The sequence below is a fragment of the Anopheles darlingi genome, chromosome 2 (assembly GCF_943734745.1).
Source record: "Anopheles darlingi chromosome 2, idAnoDarlMG_H_01, whole genome shotgun sequence".
NCBI lineage: Eukaryota > Metazoa > Arthropoda > Insecta > Diptera > Culicidae > Anopheles > Anopheles darlingi.
Window position 1 is genome coordinate 13,021,772 of NC_064874.1, and position 22,500 is coordinate 13,044,271.

The 22,500-nt window shown below is 49.6% G+C and overlaps 2 protein-coding genes across 2 annotated transcripts in view; one reads left to right on the plus strand and one right to left on the minus strand.

Annotated features, from left to right (window-relative positions):
• Positions 1 to 4,822, plus strand: part of LOC125950936 (cardioacceleratory peptide receptor-like) — a 24,390-nt gene extending 19,568 nt beyond the window's left edge. Inside the window, exons 3-8 of the mRNA XM_049679336.1 lie at positions 1,076 to 1,211; positions 1,599 to 1,796; positions 1,983 to 2,078; positions 2,152 to 2,385; positions 2,936 to 3,233; positions 3,310 to 4,822. Coding sequence (XP_049535293.1) covers positions 1,076 to 1,211; positions 1,599 to 1,796; positions 1,983 to 2,078; positions 2,152 to 2,385; positions 2,936 to 3,233; positions 3,310 to 3,610 — 1,263 coding nt within the window. The 3' untranslated portion in view covers positions 3,611 to 4,822. The remainder of the gene's footprint in view (positions 1 to 1,075; positions 1,212 to 1,598; positions 1,797 to 1,982; positions 2,079 to 2,151; positions 2,386 to 2,935; positions 3,234 to 3,309) is intronic.
• Positions 4,823 to 7,767: 2,945 nt separating this feature from the next.
• The window catches only part of LOC125950932 (cardioacceleratory peptide receptor-like), a 44,811-nt gene continuing 30,078 nt past the window's right edge, over positions 7,768 to 22,500 (minus strand). Inside the window, exons 4-9 of the mRNA XM_049679328.1 lie at positions 12,442 to 12,577; positions 9,380 to 9,577; positions 9,199 to 9,294; positions 8,838 to 9,092; positions 8,527 to 8,797; positions 7,768 to 8,045 (exon numbers count right to left, since the gene is read on the minus strand). Of these exons, the coding sequence (XP_049535285.1) occupies positions 7,784 to 8,045; positions 8,527 to 8,797; positions 8,838 to 9,092; positions 9,199 to 9,294; positions 9,380 to 9,577; positions 12,442 to 12,577 (1,218 nt within the window). The 3' untranslated portion in view covers positions 7,768 to 7,783. The remainder of the gene's footprint in view (positions 8,046 to 8,526; positions 8,798 to 8,837; positions 9,093 to 9,198; positions 9,295 to 9,379; positions 9,578 to 12,441; positions 12,578 to 22,500) is intronic.

Genomic DNA, 22,500 nt, shown 5'->3' on the forward strand with positions numbered 1-22,500 from the left:
GTGAATAATTTCATTACGTGGGATCACGTCGCTATTTATTGCTTATCTATTTAGTATCCCCTCACCATAAACAGAACAGCAGTAGGAGTTAGAGGAGGTGGTTAGATTAATCAATCGATTACAATGTTGTGTCAATTCGATTAGTGTGGCGATGGGCCGGGTGCAGCACAACAGAGTGATAAAGCGGTTGTGGCCATGAAACGATTCTTATTCAGAAGATGCATAAATTTGAAATTGCCAAAGATTTTTTATCGGTTCAATTTAATCGAAGCAAACATTATGCTATCGCAAAACTTTACGATCCAGCATACCTGCGTTTGACCTCATTAATTGTCGACCTCAAGGAGAAGTATAAAAAAACACAACAACATTTGAGTCGTCTGTTTCTTCACGTTAATCCCACAAATTAAAAAATAAAGGATTTTCCACCGCATCAAAGCAACCTGGCATGCTAGTTGAGCACGCGAGTCGGCGTCGTAGCATTTCTCCGAAAAATTCCACTTCAGACAAGCTACTCCCCATTAAGTGGCAACGCCACAGAAGGTAGAAGAGGTAAACCATTTGGCTGTCGAAGACACTCGACGTTCGACGCCTTGAATCACGGCATCACGTGGCAAGGTGCACTCGCAGCGGCGATTCTGCTTGTCTGGCATTAGACGAACGAACGCCACCGCTGGTCATGTTTTCATTGCCTAAAACCTAAATTCGGTTTGCAAGATCCAGTCACTTGGCCAAAGTATTGCTGTCGACTACTGCAATCAACGATAGTATCCCACAATCCCAACCAAACGGCACGACACACACACGGGTGCGTATGTGTGGGTAGCTAAACAGAAAATTTATGTATCACAGTACAGTGTCTTTGCTGGTTAAAAGGATGGAACGGGAAACTCCATTCCCATCCATATCCCTTCGTTGGCGATTCGATTCCCCCCCGAAGAAGCCACGTGGCTTTCTCACACACTTATGTTTGGCTTCTTGAAGGTTCTCATCCCCAGCAGCAGTGCTCAGCAGAGCACACCGGATACGGTGTTTAACTTTTGTCTTACCTTCTCGTCTCGTCCCGTTCTTGCAGACTGAACAATTTGCAGTATTATGGATCCTGTTCGTGGTGATCGTGCTCGGTAACACGGCCGTCCTGGTGACGCTGTTTCTCAACAAAAACCGCAAATCACGCATGAATTTCTTCATCAAGCAGCTCGCTATCGCAGGTGAGTTTTCGGGAGATGGTTACCAGATGGTCGGTGATGCGCTTTCGGAGTGAAAGCGACTCTTCTAACACAAAAACCCTTGATTGCCCCCAGACGATACACGTTACTCCTCGACAGAATGCCGTTTCCATGGCCATGTCTACTTTGGTTTCACCTCGGGTCACAGATCAGTCAATGAGTCAATTTCCGTGGCAACGCTTGCGATTTCATTTTCTCGTGATTTTTGGCATTTTTATTTTATTTTATCAACCCTCGAACATACGCGTAGGCGATTCCCATTATCGCATCGACACGTTTTGTTGAGTAAGAGACGACGTTGTAACGTTGTATTTTTAGTGACACCAGCTGCATTCCGGTGGGCATTGATTGGAATTCGTTCATTCACAGATCTCAGCGTGGGCCTGCTGAGCGTGCTGACGGATATCGTGCAGCGGATAACGATCTCCTGGTTGGCCGGGAACGTCGCCTGTAAGCTGATCCGTTTCATCCAGGTCTGGGTGACGTACGCTTCCACCTACGTGCTCGTGGCCCTCAGCATCGACCGGTACGATGCCATCACGCATCCGATGAACTTTTCCGGCTGCTGTAAGTATCCACCTCACCAACCCAGGCACCAGGAATTGAGTGAGCACTTGCCTGTGAGAACACAAAAAAAGTAAAATACTCATTCATCAATCTTCCTCCTTTTTTCTGTCTCACTCTCCTGCGTTTTGAAATCGATTTGAAAAACTCGAATACCGTGCGCCTCCATCGGGCCTGGCCTCTTCGCAGGGAGGCGAGCTCGTAGGCTGGTAGCAGCCGCCTGGGGTTTCAGTGCCGTCTTCTCGTCGCCCATGTTCTATCTCTACGAGGAGCGCGTCATACAGGGTAAGCCTCGGGGGGCTCGGCACTTCCCGTCATGCACACGTTCACACGTTCACCTTCGCTTCCACCTTTGCAGACCAGTTACAGTGTTGGATCGACCTGGGTAATGCATTCCGGTGGCAGGTGTACATGTGCTGGGTGTCCGCCTCGCTGTTCGTCATCCCGGCGTTCATCATTTCCGCCTGCTACGTTATCATCATTCGCACCATCTGGAGCAAGGGTTCGATGCTGGGACCGCCAGTGCCCGCCGCCCGCCCCACCAACAACGGTACCCCAATGGTGGGCGCTATCGGTGTGAACGGTAATAAACGTAAGTATTTGCGCGCGTGTGTGTGGAAGCGAATATGGATGTCACCATCGACCGTGTCGGTGATGACGATGACCGGTAATCGAATTCAAGAGTAAATTCCATTTCAATACTCGCTCCGCTGCCCGACTGCTGCTTTGATAGAAAACGCGTTGTGTAACAGTTGTGTTTGCCCAACGCTGGTCAGCTGGCAGCACAACGTGGCCGTTACGTAGAACTCGTAAAACTCTCGTTCTGTAGTAAAAATGCGGAAACTGGCGCAGAATTCCCCGTAACATAAATCATGCAAATCCATTTCAATATTTATTGTTTCAAGCAATGGGGACGGTGCGATGGCTTCTTTTGAAGAAAATTGACCCAAAAATGGCTGCGAGCGATAAGAAATGCCGAAGCTGCACTTCGCAGGATAAGCTTCCGTTTTATGAAAAAGAATCCGTAGAAACGTGCTCTAGTAACGATTTAACGACATTGCGAGTCGGAATATGGTTCTCCTTTCAACTGCGGGTTGCAATCGTCCGATTCACGTTCCGTATTTATCCGTTCTCTTCCACAGATCGTGCCCTACGGAACGGGGCCTGTGCCGAGCTGGCCAGCCGACGAGCGAGCTCCCGGGGCATCATACCGCGGGCGAAAGTGAAAACGGTCAAGATGACGATCGTGATCGTGATCGTGTTCGTGCTCTGCTGGTCCCCGTACATCGTGTTCGATCTGCTGCAGGTGTTCGAGCAGATTCCCAAGACGCAAACCAACATCGCGATCGCCACGTTCATTCAGAGTCTTGCGCCGCTCAACTCGGCGGCCAATCCGCTCATCTACTGTCTCTTCTCGACGCACTTCGTCCGCACATTGAAGTAAGAAACGCTGATAACGCGATGTGAGTGCATTCGTTCCTCATTCCATTCTTTTTGCTTTTGTTTTTCTTTGTAGAAGACTTCCACCATTCCGTTGGCTGCTTTCGTCACCGCTTTGCTGTGCCAGTGAGGAAGATCGCTCGAACCGGGGCCGCTGTGGTACGATTTCGAGCGGGACACGGAATCTGCGCAACCAGAACAGTAGCAGCTCGATGCGTACCCTGACCACCTCGCTGACCATCTCGACACGCCGGCCAACGGCCACCATTACGACGCGCAGTGCGCTCAGCAGCGGTGGCCGGGTAGCAATCGGTGGTACCAGCGTTGGCGGAGCGGCCATCGGGGCTGGCGGTGTCACGGGCCGGCTCCTGGTGTAGCGACCCGTGGGTGGGGTGTCACTGCCTAGCAGTGTCCCGCCACCCGGTGCCACCCAGGTTTACCTCGATACCGAGGGGAAAATCTTTCTCGTTCACAAGACCGCCCTGCATCAGCGGCTGGCGTAGACGACCATGGGCCAAGGGTCGATACCGATGCGCGCCCTTTGGCTCCCGGTCCGCGGTGTTTATCTAGTCAGGATCCAGAGGTTGAAGGATCGGAATGGGAATCGAGGCAGGATAGAGAAGGAGAAAAGTACATTAGGTTAGAAGCTAGCAGCGCCATCGTCCCATGACCCCAATTCGAGTCCACCGGCCCACACGGGCCAGGTGGGAGTGCTCGAAATGTTTCGAGCATCGTCATAATTCATTAAGTGCCGCAAGCTAAACTGTACTACGCGCGCTGTGTTTAAACCTCTGTTTGTGCCCACGCTGGATGGAAGGAGGGAAATTTCTTTCCTCGCCTCCACAGCCTACTCCATCAAATGGTTTAGCATTCACTGGAATGTCCTTAGAGCTGGTATACGTTCTAGTGCCGTAGTAGTAATGGCCGCAGGCATAATTGAAATCCCCGTTTTCTAAATCCAAAACCACACCTTGCGCTTAGCAAGGCTATGCGATGAGAGGATCACTGTAAATACCAGATAAAGAAGGTTTTTTTAATGTTGGTTCCGAACAAATCCTACCCAATATCGAGCAAAGTACAGACAAGAGATATTTACTTTTATTTCTTTTTTGTTAAATAAATGCAAAAACAATCCCCTCCGTTTTTTTACGCTAGTAAGAAAGTGATCAGCGATCTCTGTTTCGTTCGTACTGGACAGTATGTGTGGGTGAGTGGTGTAGCGATATGTAATATGTTGTAAGCATCTATTTAAGCGCATTTGGCAGTGGAACATATTGAACAGAATGATCGGTTTTTAGATGAAGCATTTCGTACTGTAACTAGATGATAGATAACGTAATGTCCATTCAGCACAACGAAGAACCCAGGTGTTGCTCAAACCTTAAGCCTACCCGGGCGAGTTTTAGTTTCCAACCCCCCCGGGGGGGTCCACTGTGGGGACGAATCCGTGACGCGGAGACGCGGTATAGTAAATGGAAACCATCGGTTGATCTGTTGCTGCTTCGTGTACCAACCTGCGCGTTAGACTGATCCGGGGGAATGGTTCTTTGTATTCTGCATTTCTCAAAAAACCGGAATCGACAACTAAGTAAGCTGTAAAAATGTGTAACAAACATTCTGTATACCTGTATTGATGATATATCTATATACAAATACAACACAAAGTATGTAAAAAAAGCCAACAGTGAGCATCTAGTGTGCCATACCGTCGTCCGTTGAATTGATTTGATTTTCAAACATTTCTTATTCAATCTCTGTTATACCATGCTGCATTCTAATGAAAACAGATTCCTCCAGTACATTAAGTATCTCCGTTTATGGTTTCTACTCGCGTAAATCCTTCCCCGAAAATCCCGCCATTCCTTACTCATCCTCTCCGAGCTTCGAAAACGGCTCGGAAACAAAGAAACGCCAATATCCTAATGCTCCCGATTCCTCGCATTACTCGCAACATCAATTTCCAACACTCCACAAATAGCTCAAAACGGCCGGATAACACATTGATTATGGAAACCAAATACTTTCTCCCCTCCTCAAAAGCGGCTCTGGCGACTAGCGGAACCGTTTGCTCCCGGCAGTACCAATAAAAGAATGACTCAGCTTACAAGATCCTCAACATCCGCCTTGGAATGCACGAAGGTCGTTGAACTGCTCTGCTACCGCTCAAAAAGGCGGAACAAATAACGCGATGAACCGATTCACAACTCGGTACGGAAGATCGATGGTCCGGATTTTGCATTCCACCGACGTCAGCAGAAGGATATGTCCTCACGGCTCCCAATTCTCCATTCCCGCAGCTCTAGCGTTTCAGATTCGGTTTGCTGTTTACTCGCCTTACGCGTTTACTACCAAACCAGACACACACACCCGCAATCGTGCAGCCGAATGTTCGCTGTTTTGAATTGCAAAGCCGCTTCCTCGATCTACCGCGAAAGGGCACGGGACTCTTCCTTCCTGCCAGCGATTGACATGGATGGCATTTTCTTTCCTTGGTGCGGTCACATTACGCCGTCAAATATTGTTAAATGGAATGCTCGTATTTGATTTTGCGTGTTTGTATTTCTCGCTTTCTCTTTTTCTTCTTCTTCTTCTTCTTCTGCTCCTCGCCTCGGGGGTGTGGTGGTGGTTCATCGTTTGCATTGTTGAACGGGCCGTATGCTTGTTGGTTGAACTGAAAGGCGAACTATTTGCATAACCACCAGAAAGGACACCGCAAGGCATCACACACCGCGTTCGGCATTCATCTTTCCATTTTGTTGGGAGACGCAGGCTCTTTTCTATTACTCCCGGGTGATGATGCTCCCTAACCTCAGCCATCGGCTGTTTTGTTGTTCTAGTCCGCCGCACCAACGGGTCCAACGAGACTAAACCGAGACTCCCATTCTTTCGTTTGCTATCAGCATCCGTTTATCTCTGCCAACTAACGTAATCCACCTCTTCTTATCATGGAGCGCAGAGGGGAATCCGGGGGGGGAGGGGAGTCTTTTCCATTCGCCAAATATAAATCTAGTTGCTGCCCGTAGAGACCGCTGTTCCAAAGGACCACCGGTACCTCCTAGAGGGACTCCAAAGCACCCGCTAGCGATCGAGATAAATAGAGCAACTCAACAAGCCAGCGGGCTTCCGGTTGCTGGTCGAGAGCCGGTTCTGTCGCAACATTTACATTTCCACCACACACCCACACACAAACACACACACACACACACACACAAAGTAGTGCCAAGCACACATACACTTACGGGCTATACAATACAAAAACGTACACATACTTTTATACACTCACACACACACACGCACACACATGCACACGCAAGGGTCACAAATGTGTTTTTTTTTCGTTTTGGTGGGGTATGGAGGGGGCTAGTAGGGCGGCACATAATGGGCGTGCATAAATCTTCCGTTTTGGTGCCAAGCGGCATTCCGTGGCAATTCCTTCCTGCGTCCTGCGAGTAGCAGCCATGACTCATGCAGCTCCCACGTCCGACAGTAGGCCTAGAGCTCTAGCACTTTCCTTAACCTTGCAGCCTACACCGGTCCGGTCCGACCACCCTGGCATAGTGAGGTCAGGGCCAATCGCATCTAATGGGTCGCTAAACGTGATGTCATTGACCGCACGAACTAGCACCACGCACCGCGCGGCATTCGGAGCTCATTTATCTTGGAACGCCTTCTTGCCAGCATCGGCTGAGCATTCTGAACGATGGCAAAGCCGTCCAGTCCTTAGGCCCTTCCCTGGCCATGGTGGCCAGCACTTAATCCGGTCTTGTGTGTTTGCTTTCCTTTTCCTTGCTTTCATTCCTTTCTGCTCGTTTTTGGCTTGAGATGGGGAGGTGGGTGGTTGAGTGAGCAGCGGGCGTTTACTAATTAGCAAAACATCATCAAACCCCTCCCCCGGCCGGATCCCCGTTGGTCGCTCGACCGAACGAACTACTCGAACTCCAAAGTCGGAGGCCTTGGCGGGGGAAGGTTTAATGCTTGACTTCTTAACTAAACTGCTGCCATTTTTTCGACCTCCGTCTGGTTAGCCCGATAGCTCGATAAGTTGGCGGGCTCAAAAATGTGTTCTTTGCTTTCCCTTTCTTATCTCGTCCAATATCGATTCCCTTAGTATAATACCACGATAAATACTCGGCGTGGACCACCGCAAACCCCGCCAGACATTTATCGCGCGGTATTAATTCTATTTCTTGCTCTGTGATTCCGTGCCGTGTATGTGTGCATGCATGCAAACTGGAAAGCGGAGGGCGCGCAAATTACACTACCCTTCTTCGTTCTCTCTCTCTCTCTCTCTCTGCCGTCCTGCGCGTCTTAACGCCCCTCGAGATCCATCGAATCCGCAACCGCAACCGAGATCGCGACCACCATCGTCATCGTGACCCGGCCCAGAGCGCAGCGCTCTCTAGTGTCGTTTTCCCCTTAAAAGTATGCCACAAGATTAATGATTACACAGGGGGTGGGTGGGTGGGTGGGTGGGTGGATACGGGGCACCACAGGGGAAAAGGGCCAGCGAGCGGACATCATCATCATCACCTCCCGCGCACTCGCGCTGATTACACCGCGGATATGGCAAGCTGCGTTTTCGGTCGCTCGACGATGACAACGCGGGCGGCTGGCCGTAGGCAGGAGCGCCGCGATACGGTCAACGAGGTGGTTAGCGTGCGCATCGAGTCGCTGTTGCTGTTGCGGTGGTTGTGGAACAACCGTCCGGTGGTTGCGTTGGCCGCCGTCCCATTGCCAATCGGTAGCGTGCCGGTGTCGTGCTGTTTGCAGCACCATTTCGCCGACCAAAGCCACCGGAATGGTGGCAACCGTCTGGAAGAAGGAAAAAAAACGGACCGAAGAAAGGAGGAGTGAGTCGCGAGTGAGGGGAGGATTGGCACGAAGTGAAAGAACGTTCGGTGTAATTTTGGGTGAGCAGCAAACGGTGGTCGATGGCGTGCTTTAAATGGTTTAAAGTGCTCCCGAATCATGGATCTGGCATGGGAGGTCGATGCTATCCGAGGTCGTTGCTACCGAGCATCCATCTGGCATTCAATAGTTCATCATTCCGATGCGATTGTGATGCAGCAAATGTTAATTGGAATCGTAAAATGAACGCATACCAGATGAGCTACTGCGAATGCAGATTCTTAGACGCGATACTGGTAGGTTCCTGCCTCAACTTGTAGTCATTATCTAAACATTACTTCTTCGCTTCTTCATATCACTCTACGCCGGATAGTGATCCAGGAGCACTCTAATCCTTGAAACCGACAAATCGAATCCGGTGCGCTCCACTCTCAGCTACACTTACTTAATCATTCGACACACTTGCGTCGAAAACAGACAGTAAATGAGCGGATTGGCCGCCGAGTTGAGCGGCGCAAGACTCTGAATGAACGTGGCGATCGCTACGTTGGTTTGTGTCCGCGGAATCTTCTTAAACACCTGCAACAGATCGAACACGATGTACGGGGACCAGCAGAGCACAAACACCACCACGATCACGATCGTCATTTTGACGGTTTTCACCTTCGCCCGCGGTATGATGCCCCGGGAGCTGGCCCTTCGGCATGCCAAATCACCTATTCCGTTCTGTGTGCGATCTAAAAGCAGAAAGAGCGCGAGAGAGAGAGAGCAGAATGTACCGTCGTGTTAAGTGGATTATTCGTTCAAACACTAAACACCAACAGAATGGCTCACTAGACTCTATACCGATCGGTCCGAGGACGGTGCCCTTCGCCCAGATCGTTCGCACGATGATGGCGTAACAGGCGGAAATGATGAGGGCCGGTACGACGAACAGCGAACCCGAGATCCAGCACATGTACACCTGCCATCGCCAGTCATCCACCAGATCGATCCAGCACTGCATCGTTCCTACAAAGAAAGGTTGGAAGGGAAATCGAACGAAACGAATCAGAATGTTGCGTGCGCGAATGCGAACCGTCGGCGGTTATCAGCCGGGACGTGTGCTTGACAGTACCCTGTATTAGTCGCTCCTCGAAGAAGTACACGATCGGTAGGGAGAACGCGATGCTCAAACTCCAAGCGGCCACCATCAGCTTCCTGGCACGATTCCCTAGCGGCAGTGAGAATGCAAAAGAACAAGAGATTAACGTTAGTAGCTGTTGCATATATGAGTGATCCCTTCGGTATATACTTACAGCAGCCGGAAAAGTTCATCGGATGCGTTATGGCATCGTACCGATCGATGCTGAGCGCTACGAGTACGTAGGTTGAGGCATAGGTGACACACGCCTGCATGAACCGGATCGTCTTGCAGGCCGTGTTTCCGGCCCGCCACTCCACCGTCATGCGCCAAATGTTGTCCGGCAGAACGCTCAGCAGTCCAACGGAGAGATCTTGAATGGAGTGGAGAGAAGTGGATTTTTAATTAATTCGTCTGGGCACTTGTTTTCGGTTAAGCTCCTTGGGCTCACCGGAATGGTGCAACCAATTCAACCAATCATTTCGAAATTACTTTGCCCGCCACAAACAGCATCACAGCAGGCTGTATATGTAAAGGCGACACCAGACCGTTCTGGTCATAACAATCCCATAAATCTACTCGCAATTTATCGGTGCTCCGACGTGCTTGCTTTCGACAACGCCAGGCAAGTTAGAGTGTGGTTGAGTGGTTGTGCAGCTGCATTATGTCCCTCGTGTCCTGCGACCCTTGGGACAACGAGATGAGAAGTTTATCGTTGCTCGACCAGTGCTTCGGGAGTACATTACTTTTATGATCGAAAACGGAAGTTTGGACCTTTGTGTGGAGAGCAAAACCCGACCACTCGTCTGTAAACCACTTCTAAGTGTTTGTGGTAAACAAAGCCACAAAATGAATGTCCAGTCTCTAATCGGTTGAACAAGTGTGGAGCAGACAGGACGTAAATTAAAATCTTATGACCCCAGAGTCCCTCTATCCAGCGGAGACCAGAGTGTCGCACAAAAGCAGTACCAAGCCATAATCAAAGAACGGATTCGCCGCGAGTGTAGACAAACTATTGCCTTTTAATTGCAGAGAATCGGCCAATAATTTATCGTTTCAATTGAAAGGTAAACACACTTGTGTTCAGTGGTAGGATTTTAGAAACGAATAATTATAATCGTGTATGGATAAAGATGAATCAATCTAATTTCGTATACTATTTATGGAGGTCGTCAATTTTAAGACACTTAGCAATACACTGCTTTTATTAAATGAATAAATTTGCAATTAATCCACTCAATTGTAACTTTGAACCGACCAAGAGTCAGAGCAGCTGTACGCAACACGCAACACACCAATTAAAAATCCCTTCTTATATTTCTTTGCTTTCCTCTCCAAAGCAAAGGATCAGATCATGCTTCTCTACTTTAAACTAGAATGTACAATCTTCGAAAACCTCACAGAGAGCTCAAAAATACATTCTTGGTCACGATTTGTCTCCATATTGAAACAGCCACCATTTTCATCCTCTGGCCGTCCGTCCGTTCTCATCACCACAACAATTGCGTATTCTTCGAATACACCATTCTTCAAACGGAAGACATCACCACTGAGCAACAAAACGGTCAAAGCACCGACCTCTTGGGGACCGGCATCAGAGGCAGCAGCACACTTTGCGCCACCCGCCCATAAACGCATCCCACCCGCCGTGCCAGAAGGGAACATTAAATGCGCACACCAAGCGAAGCATTACGGAAAACAACAACATTATGCATCCCGCGCTGACGCTGGCTAGATGGAAACAGGAGCAGCGAAACCCAAATGGGGACAAAACAAACACCGGGTTCAAACAAGAGCATAATATGTATTCATCGACATCAAGAAGGAGGAGAGCATCAGCCCGGGGATTGATGATGATCGTGTTCTTCGTTTCCTCGTGATGCTGACTTTTTTTTTGTCAGCTCAACACGAAGACACCAAGATGCGAGTCTCCTTCGCCCGAGACTCGCTTTAATCGAAAGAGAAAAATAATGGCAGAGCGGGCGAAGGGTGGAATAGAAAAAACGCAAAATCTCCGGCACTGGAAATGAAAGATGGTTCAACTTCCACTTTAGAACCGCAAAAGTTTGACCTTATTTCCTCCCGGAACGATTCACCCCTCACGTCTAGGCGAAGCCGCACACAAACACGCATACACAGGAAGTGAAGGAAAGCTTATGAGAGTGTTTGTCAGCAAAAAAAAATGTTCCCGCTCCCGAAACCAGCCAACTCGTAAAAGCATCGTTTAAAGGAGATATGCTTGACTTCGTCCTTCGTCCTGCGATGTCTCATCACGTCGCATTCGCATCGATTCGAGTAGAAGGAGGAACGGAAGCTGTATAGGGTTAGGAGTTGCGAATTGTTGAGCGAATTTATGGTCGAAACTTTCGGTCACTGCTTTACGAGCGCAACCAGGACGTACGATACGGGTGTGCTCGGTTGACTGACGAGCGATGATTGAACGGACGTCCTACCGTCCGACTATACCAGTGTTGGTTGGACAGGACATCACGCTAAAAACGCACGCAACGATCGACGGTTTTACGATGCTCGATGTAAGACGACACCATGTACAAGGACATGGGATTCGCTATCGATTATCGGTGTGTCAGTATCGGTGCGGCTGGATTTTAGTGAAAGTAGTGGTATCGTCAGATTTATCCCAGCCTCAAAAGATATGGTTTCCGGGAGAAGAGAATGGACTATTCTCTGTCTTTATCCTCCCAAAGAAGTTTTTCTTGCTCTCGTGTTTGTGGAAGTTAAAGTAAAGCGAGTTGGTTTTTGTAGGGATTTAGTAAAGCAAACGGCATCCCGCCGGGCTTTCGATGGAGCTCCTTTGTAGCTGATCTCATCCCGAAGGGCCCCCGGCGGGGGATTGATGAAATTGGCAGCAAGTTTAATTAGTTTCAACGCGAGTGCCTTTGAATTTTTAATTGATTGTTGGCTGCCGGCTGTTCGCGTTTTTATTTCATCCTTCTCGTTATCGTTGTACTCCTTCATTCGGTTTTTTTTTTAATAAAACATTGCCATAATCGGATGCAAACGTATGCTGTGAAGGAACTCAAAGGAGCTTTCGAGAATGAAATGCTATTTAAACATCTGAAGCTCGCGCAATTTTGCGCTCAAGAATGTAATTTTCCATTTCCGTGAAATCAATTCCCGAGATTCCAATAACCGAAACGCGAGCACAAGCGACACTCGATATGCAATCCCGGGTAATTGCAATCAAAAGGTACGCCAAGCGCTACCCATACTCACCAGCGATAGCGAGCTGTTTGATGAAGAAATTCATTCGTGATTTCCGGGTTCGGTTTAGGGTAAGTGCTATCAGTACGGCCGAGTTACCGAGCACGATCACCGCAAACAGCACCCACGTCACAGCGGACTGTACAGTCTGGAAATGGACAGAAACAGTTTGGTTAGTTAATATTCCCATTTTCTGATTAGGCCCTAGCTTGTCGTCATCCCCGATAATGCATGATGAATCAAAATGAATGTTAGAATGGAAAGTTCGTGGAAATTCAGCGGGGAAACCGTTTAATCACCGAGCAAGTTCCGTCGTTAGGTAACGCACCCTGATCGAATTGACGTACACGGTTGGTACCATTATGAACACCGAATAGCACGCCTGCTATGACGTCGTGGTGCAAGCAAATACCATGATTTGCAAAGTTCTAAGAAGACCGGTATGCTGGGTGGCTTCAAAGCGAACTCAGTGCTGGATGCTCAATCGACAAGTTCCCAGAACGAATATTTCCCTTCCGGTATAAATGATGCTTTCGCGTACTCCAGTGGATTGTGCGTCACACAATATTTTGCTTGCTTTTGAGTTTAGCTTCTATTTTTTGAATACGTGTGACGCTGACAATGGTTGACACAATCGTTATCGATGCAAAGCAGATTTAAAAGGACCAGAGGGACTAACCATTATCTGTGTTTCTCTGCACCCATCAAAAGGTTTACATCAGTTGCGAAAGAGATATTACAAAAGAAACTTGGGTTAAGTTTTCCAGTTCAGACACTTTACTTCGCGTTTTTCTCTCTCCGATTCCATGGGGTATGGGAGGACCTTAAGCAAGCAGCCTTAGTGTGCGCCTAGGAGATCCAAGCGACATGACCAACTTTTAAACCCGCTCAGGAAGCACCGCAGCAAAAAAGGAAGCGTGTCACGCTCTCTTTCTATTCGAACTTTGTCTTTGAATGGCCAACCAGGCGACCAACCGAAGTCATCCCGCCAACCCCAGCCAGCGTCCGAGAACCTCGCGTGAATCCCGAAGACACTCTCGTGGGCTCGCGGACCTCGCGGTACCGCGTAGGAGAAATTTAATCAGTGTAATTGAAAGTGATGCTATTTGAAGTTTCCATCTTCGCCTAAGTAGCACTGCCAGTGACACCACGACACGCACAGAGACAGCAGACCATCCGCAGTCCTGTAAATGAGCTGGAAATGGAGCGGGAATTTATGAAAATGGGTTCTCCCCAGTACGCGTCTTTAAGAAATTGGAATCATTGCGTGCCGTCCTGGAGTGGCCATTTCGTGTGGGAGGCGTCTGGATCTTGGATTACGCCCCGTCGGGGGTTCTGGCTCGAGTCTGAGTCCCTGTCAGCCAATCGATGCGCTGACAATTAGCTGGCGTGACTGGCGTGGTAATATGAACTTGTGAGCCATGGCCGTGGGCCACTTCCAGATCCCGAAATGCCAATCGCCAAATCGAACCGGAAACTGGGCCACACAGTTGATGAGCCGTGCCGATTATGGTGTCAAGCGACATCCGACAGGAGTGCGTACATGAAACAAATGAACTAGTATCGGCGTAAGACCAGGCATGGCTGGTCTGCCTGCGCCCGTCGGACAGGGGTTATTTATGGTTTTTTGTAATTATATCAGCCCGCGACCGCGGATAATGGAAGCTGCCATGAATTCATTTTCTAAAAATAAAACCCATTTCGTAGCTCATTCCCCTGCCGTAAAGTCATTATGGATTCAGGCGAAGCGAAGCTCATCACAGTTACGCGGGTTCGTCAGGGTAGCCAGAACAATCCGTACTCATTGATTATGACATTGTCAAATTGATGCACCGGTGGTGTTGGAAGATGTGCTGGGGGGTTTGGGTAGTAATTATAAATGCTTTTTCCCGCAATATCCCTGCTGCATCACAATGAAGCGTACGTCGATACATGGACGGCGACGGGTGGACGGTGTAGTGAGTTGGCTGCCTCTGATTGACGAGGACGAAACGACATTGATGGTTACCTTCAGCAGTGAACAGAACAGCAGATTGTTGGCGGATCAACGTGTAATTTTAAATTGGTTTCAGCATCCTGATGATACAAGTATCATGAAGGGGAGCATTAGGTAGTGGCACCTAAACCTCTGTATCAGTTACCATATTTGTGGAAGCTCTCTTTAGTTTCTTCAACAACTAATGAGAACTGAGCCTTGTTTTCTCCAGCAAAATAGAACAACCAACGGATGGACTCTGCCTACTTCGATAATGATTCTACGAAAGAACATAATCGGCTACAAGGTTTCCTCTCCCTTCCCCGCATCCGTCATCCGATCTCCGTTTGCTTTGACAGGGTACAGAGAAGGCGGCGATGTTACTTCAACTCCCGACTCCATCTGCCGAGCAACGGTTTGCAGCTACTGCTGCCGCTCGTGCTCGGGATCACCAAACTGTGATAAGGCAAAAAAGGCTCGAACCACAGAGTCCACTTCGGTGTCCCGAGGGAGTCCCATCCCTCCCCCCCCCCCCCCCCCCCCCCCCGGATAGGGCCTGTTGCCACAAGGCGACCCGGTTCGGACCACAAAACGGTTATAACCGTCACTGGCACAGCACGAGAGGCCGCTGCTACAGCTCCCGGAACATAACGGCATATGGCTGTGTCCGGGTTCGACAAAAGTCTCCGGACCGACCCAGATCAACCATGGTGGGGCCAGCACGGGCATGCCAGGTTGTGCCAGCGAGCGAATTATTCATAATTAATTAAATTGCAATTCCTCCCGGCACACGAATGTCGTTCATGGAGTGGTGTCGTGGGGAGGGAAGCTTTCGCGGTAATTAGATGGTCAACTTTTCACCCCAAGCCCGGGAGTCCCCGTCACTCTGCCCCAAAGCATATGGAGAGCTCAGCTGATGTACTCCACAAAAACCACAAACATCCTCGTCGCTCTGTCGTTGATGGATGCCCGAAGACGGGTCCCTTTCGCTTGGAGACCTCCTGTGGAGCTGGTGCATACGCCCATATCTACGCCCGGGAATGTCTCAATTTTCAGCAGCCTACGAGAGGAGCTCTTCTCTCCTCCATTCCAACAACGGCAAACACAAGTACTCCTGGTTGCACTAACGAAGCACTGCTCTACGGTTGCCCCGGCTGGACACCAAAGTGTCGCCACCGCAAATGGTTCGTCGCACCAGAACCGCAAGACTATGGGAGGAAAGGATTTACACAACGGCATGAGCACTGCGGTGAGACGGTATCGCGATCATCGCGTTAGCAGCAGCAGCAATAGCAGCAGTAGCAGCAACAGCAGGGAGCGCAGATCTACTTCTCCAAGAACCACACAACAAAACACACGCGCGCTCATCTCACTTGCCGAACTTGGTTACGGTGGTAGGAAACTCGTCCCCATCACACAACTCGGGGATAGACGCTGGGAGACGCTCTTCGTATGTCGAGTTACCCTCCTCCCTCCCTCGCTGGGCAGTCCCTGCCCCCGTTAGTGAGTCATTTTCGTTTCGTGGTTCTGGTGCACCGAGGGTGGACCTGCTGCAGTGATCGTAAAACGGCACGAAGGTCTTTTGTCTTTTGCCCACTTCCATCTTTCTCGTCACACTCGTCACGACACTGGTGGCGCGCGGTTATACCAGGCATTCGCTTACGGTAAACGCTGCTGGAGCTGGACAACACAAAACAGATGCTGCTCCGATAGCTTCGAACAGTGGCAGCGCCAACATCGCCAGACGAAAACAACTTCCAGTGTTCCAGACTCACATAGGGATCTCCTCCAAGAGCCGGTGTAAAGCGCACGCCGTGCGTAGTCAGCAGTTATTTAAGCCATTCGGTCTCCCCACCCCCCGGACACACTAGGCATCAGAGTCCGCTAGGTCAGGTTCGGGGGCCGACATCATTATGTGCGGTGACACCGCTCGCCGTAGACGCGTTTCCGTTGTAGTTCTTGTGGTTGTAGTTACCGGCCGTAGTCCAAAAAAGGGAATTACGGATGCTGATTGAGATATAATTTGTATGCGACCAACAACTCCGCTCTTGGAGCGGACGGAGCGCTCGTAGATCGTAGATCAACGACAAACCACAACAACCACTCCTGGTTGGGCCGGTACCGGTGGTGATTTATTGTGGTCTGATCGTTTGTGGCGTACGGAGCTTTACATACGGACATACCGCAAGCCGCTTCACAAAACAGGTCCGCGCGCCTGTGTGTGATTGTTTGCAGGTCAGTACGGACGGACGTATTACCCTTGTTTTGCTATCGAAACCTTTCATCTGGGCATCCGTTTTCAAATGTTTGCGTGCCCCACAGTAATCGGAATGGTTAGAAGGCTCCATGTCGATGTGTCGTAACCTTCCTGAAGCCTTCCCGACAATGAAGTCATCATTTGCAGCGTCGTGTCGTTCGGTCTCGAACTGTGGTCATCTAAGTAAACGTTAAAATATGGCGATAATGAAGTCTGAAGACCAACTGACAATGTTTGCTCTATTAAATGTCCAATGGAGTTATCAATTACTCTGGTGAAGGAAGCAGAGAAACGATAGCTAGGGGGCTTCGTGTTTCGTGCTGCTATGCACACCACCACCACCACCACCACCACTAGCCCCGAAAGTGATTAACCATAACTTCACGAAATCACGATAGACGAGGAGAAACAGCGATAAAACCCATTTGGAATCCTGTTTGACGAGGCGTGCTAGGATGTGAAAGGACCGGTCATCAGGATGACCGAACAGCGTTTGCACCATTAACAGATAGGCAAGCATGCTGCTGTTGCTGCTGCTAATCGAATGGCATTGCCACGCGACCACGACGACGACGACGACGACGACGACTGCGATGGCTGCGTGTTGATGCATCAAACGCACTGGCCGCTGCAATTAGACGCTCGTTGTCGCGGACAAACTGGCACGATAAAGTAATTGGCGTCTGCCGTGCACCGGTAATGCGTTCGGTGGCACATAAAATGGCAGCAGTCACGCGAAACATCCCGCGCGGATCGAACACGCATGCTGCTACGCTTCGACAATACTTTGTCCGAAACGATATCACTTATCTCGAGCCTCGGCATCCTGCGGCCGATGCGAGTCTTCTGCTTTCCGTGCCCCGGCGTCCCAGAAAACCGCTCGTTGGTACATTACGTAAATATGTTGGGCATCCTGCCGCGGGGGAAAGAAGAGGAACTCTGGTAGCTATTTAGCAACTATCCGACAACGATGATTAGGTGCCGGAGCTAACACAAAGCTACACCACCACCACCACCACCACCACCACCACCACCACCACCAGCAGCTTCCCACGTGAACACGCGGAAGGCGGAGTTTTCCATTTTAGACCAAACTTTTCCTGCCCCACCTAGCATGTGGTTCGCAACGTGAGCGTCAGGTTGGGCTTCCAGTGTCAGTCAGGTAGTAGTTGCAGGCATCCCCCAGGCTCCCACCCACCCACCCGTACACCGACAGATTTCAGGATCGCGGCCGTTTTGTACCACAATTAGCTGGTTCCGTTGCAACAGTTGGTCCATGGGTTGGAAACGTGGATGTCTGCTGCTGCGCCTGCTGGTTGCTAGGTTGGAAAAACCATACAATCGAGCACGGCAGAATGGCATACTTCGGTTTCGTTATTTGGTATTTATTTGAGTTGCTTAGCGACTAATAGATTTGGGATAGAAGCAGGAAAGTGAGTAGACAAAGTTCCATTCAATTAAGGTTATTGTAAAACTTAATTAATATTGCATCACCAGCATGCTTCCTTCGCCTCGAATCGGAATACGAATCGATGTTTTTTGCAAATAATTTAAATGAATTGTAACATAACAACGCTCCTTGTTCGGACATGGATTCACAAAGCACTACCTGGTATGTGGCAGTAGCTGATGAACTCTTCTGGAACATGTTAGTTCATCTAATTAGTGATATCTATCAGCCCGCTTCATAACGAGCTCCTGTGGTCATCCCGTAATCCCCCTCGCTCGGTCTCTGGTCAACAGGCACGTTCCTGCTGGAAAATATTGAGTTTCAGATTTCATAACTCAACTCGTATAGTTTATACCGATACCGAACACATGACTAGCTGACCGCAGCGCATCAGCTGCAGTGGTGAAACCGTAATGAACCTCTGGCCTGAAAACGGTCGAATCGGAAACAAGAGCAAACGTTACAGCATCCGTACGGTGCTGGATTCGTACGGTGCTCAGTTCAAATCGTTCAAGCTCACTTTCAACATCTAATTATCTGTAACATCAAACCGAAAGTACCGATTGGAAGCGATAAATCGTTGGGCTTCGTTAGCGGGACATCGACATGTGCCACACAGAGACACATCAACTGCTGGGTCCACATCCTACTTATGGAGATCGGGATGGCACGTAAGGCTCACCTTCATTTATTAAACATTAGCACAGGAGAGCGATATTCACCCGAGGTGCTACCAACACCCCACCTTATCTTGATAGAGCTCATTAGGAGGTGACGGAAAAGGGTGCTGCTGCATTGCGGCGGGCAGTGCAGCCACCACCACCACAACCCAACGAGTTGGTGCGGTTGAGAGAGCCTGTCGGTTGAAATATTCATGAAATCCAATCCAATCCAACGCCACGGAACCAACGACGGAATCGACGGTCCACCGTTCCCACCGGTATCGCAACACGGAACGTCGAAGCCCGGCCGTCCGGTTAGCGGCAGATTCGCACCCTTGCAGTGGTCAGCTTGGTCGCTCGCCAAATGGTCGCATTTCATCGTGCCCGACCCCTCGCACACGGAATACATAATGGCGCGTTCGCACGTTGAAACCGTGGATTCCTTCGGGACGGGAGTTGGAATTGCGCGTGGCGTGCGGTGGCGGCGTCGTGCGAGTCCTCAATGATTCCCGTCCCGTATTCCACCGGGAGATTCCGTCTTAGCATTGCAAAGCGTACCTAGCACAACTGTCGGATGTCATGTTCTGTCGCACCTGTAGAGTGGAGCGCGTGAGTTTGAGATGAGCCTTGGGGAGCCTTGGGGACCACTGAAGGTCCGCATTCTTACGCCGCTCGGAAACGACCCCCTCCCTCTAGAGCCGCGGCCGGCCTGCACCTCTAATTATGTCAATAATTAGCTTTTTCCCACAGAATTTTTCACACCCTTTTCTGTACCGGTAGCCGGATGGAATGAAGGATGGCCCGGGGTGCCGCTACACCATACGTGTACAACATACGTGTACGTATGTCCCAGTGGACGGTTGAGTTGGTGAGTTTGCTAACGATGCAACGACATCAATGCTTGCCCAATCATGGGTTCTGGTCCTAATGATCTTCTTTCTAAATCCCGGTCAGCAGCTTAGAGAAACCGTTTGCAATGTGCGTTGCATACAATACCATTATGTTGACGATCTGTGTTCGCATCTTTGGGGCGTGATTGCAATGTTGGTCCTAATACTTTGGCTGCTCATAACGTGTAATGCACGACGACGACGGACGAGCGAGAGCGTCAGCTCGTTATCATTCGAATCATTAACCCGATGATCACGTTCCACTCGCACGTTCAATCGGAGCGCTGCGCATAACTCCGGTGCACGCACTCCAGCGCAGCGCAGTTCCTCAGTCCCAAGCAGCAGCAGCATCGGCCGCTACTGACACTGGCCAGGCACGGCGGGAGAAGAATAATTAACGCCGTATCAATGTATCAACCAAGTGCGGCACCCGCAAACCGGATTCACTAAGGGTTGAGTTGATCGGTGGTGAGATTCCTGAACCACATTACAAATCGAGCCGTCCCTCGCAAGTCCCCTCCCGCCTGCCCGAATCGGAATGGAACGGAAGAAAAATCTATATTCCCCGCGCGAAGGGTTGAAGCCGGCTGGCAGCCGGTTTGCAATTACGATCCGACCACCATCATCCGAGGCCGCGAAATGAATGTGTCTCAGTGCGTCGATGCAGCCGAATCCCAGCCGACCTGCATTCAATGTCAATGTGCTGCTGGCAACAGGCTGGAGCTTACGCTTGGCCTGATGCCAATCAAACCCGGGGTCCCGGGTATCCCCGGGCGCGAGGCGTCCGTCAGACGATCACCGGGCACATCATTTTCCCTTTGCAGGCGTCGAAAAACTGCTGCCGCTTTTTATGCGTTCCCGGGCGTACTGCACTCCAGTTCTATGGAGGGGGGCTCACACCATCCCCGGTAGCAGGAATGTCATCGCCATCAAACCGAACGGAACGAACCAGAAAGCCCCACCATCGTCAATCCGTCAGCGTCGCGAGCAGCGTTATGAGCGTCAACCGACAAGCCAGGGCACAAGACAGTGCGCGACAAACAGGAAAGCGAGTAGTTCCAGTAGCTTAAGAAAGGTGTGCTCAAAACGCTACAGGAAACGGACAATCTCGCCTCCGGCGGCTAGCGCGACGAGCGGCCATGGAGAGCAGCCAAGCTAGAGCCGAAGGTAATGAAGTGTTCAACAGATTAGTTAATTAGTTTGCCGTAGCTCTAAATTCTTGACGATAATGATCACAAATCAATAAACTTCCAAGCCGCGTGCGGCGCGTGCAGCGGGCAAAGGGATGCTTTCGCGGATTCACGGGGAAAAATGACACGACAGGCGCTCGGCTGTCCACCACCTGGGCACCTGGGCTGGGCACCGACACCGGCAACAGCACGGCCAGCGTGCCAGCGCGCCCTTAATTGCAGTGAGATAATTGAACAAGTTTTTGCCGAGGTTTTTTTGATGAATTCCACCGGACCACCACTCCCCGGCTCTTTCACTCGCAAAAAGCATAAAGATAAATGGAGAAGAAACAACAGTATTGGAGAGAAAAAAAACAGTAGCAAGCATGGCCTGGGCCTGCATGCCTGGGAGAAAGATGGAACACGCGCAGACCAATGCCAATCACTGGGCGAGATTGGCGAGACGATGCAGCAGTAGCAGCCGTCTTTATGCGTCTACCCGGGGACCTGGTGTGCTAGTTAATGGAGGATGGTGGCATAAAGCCAGCATAAAGCGTGCAAGAGTCGTGGTCGCGGAGGTCCTCGAAAAACGCATCATTTGTTGAATGGAGTAAAAGGGAGAGGCATTTTTTGTTTGTGGACGACGAAAAGGGCTCGAAGATCAATCAATCCTCTGATTTTATTGTTCTATATATCTTCCAGGCCCGTTTTGCAGCACGATAATTGCTTCTGCACCAACGTGCACCAACAATGTATCGTTCATATGCTTGCATCGCATCGGACTTCCTCTACCTGAAAACGCAGAGAAAGGATGTTGAAGCCTTTTTGTGTGGTTTGGCCCTTGCTATTCTCCGGCATCATTAGCGCAATGAGAATGGACCACGTAACGGGATAGCATAATGTTGTGTAAAGTGCCCATCGTTTGTCACTTCTGGTGGCGTGCCGTTTATAGCTTCGAAATATTTTTTTGCTGCTAAGTTTGTGGGTGCTCGAGATCACTTTAATCGAATCGATTACAGCGTCTCTAATGAGGTGACAATAGCTCATTTGGTAAGTATACAGGAAACGTAGCAATTAGTAACGTTACAGAACAGTCGATTGCAGACACGCAGACGGTGATGAAAAGACATTAAAAAATGGAAATTGAGCAGAAAGATCGAACGAACGAACAACGAACAAATGCTTTTCAAATAAACCACAAATATACTTTTGAGTTGCAATATCATAAATGTAAGTGAGTTTGGTAAAAAAAAAGGAATTCTATGTTTATTTTGCAGAGGATGCCTTCTCCACCGATTCCGCCGAACAGTTGCAAAAATGTGTGCGTTGGCATAAAATATTGACAAACAAAACAGAAAAAACCTATAAAAGTTAAAATAGACTCATTAAACCAGTAGAACAAAAGTCCATTAGCAAATGACTGAATTCCTAACTCAAATACAAGAATAGACTTGGAAAACATCCTTCCTTATCTTTATAAACAATCTGTGTGTCATCTTCCGTGACCGACGATCCACTTGTGCAAACAATAATTTCCTCGGCACAATCACCAACAGCTACAGCGTGACAAAGCCCACCAATTGTCTCTCTTTCTCTCTCGCCTGTCGATCGACTTGAAAGGCTGCCAATGTCAACAATAAGACGGCGGACAAATATGCACAGCTCACT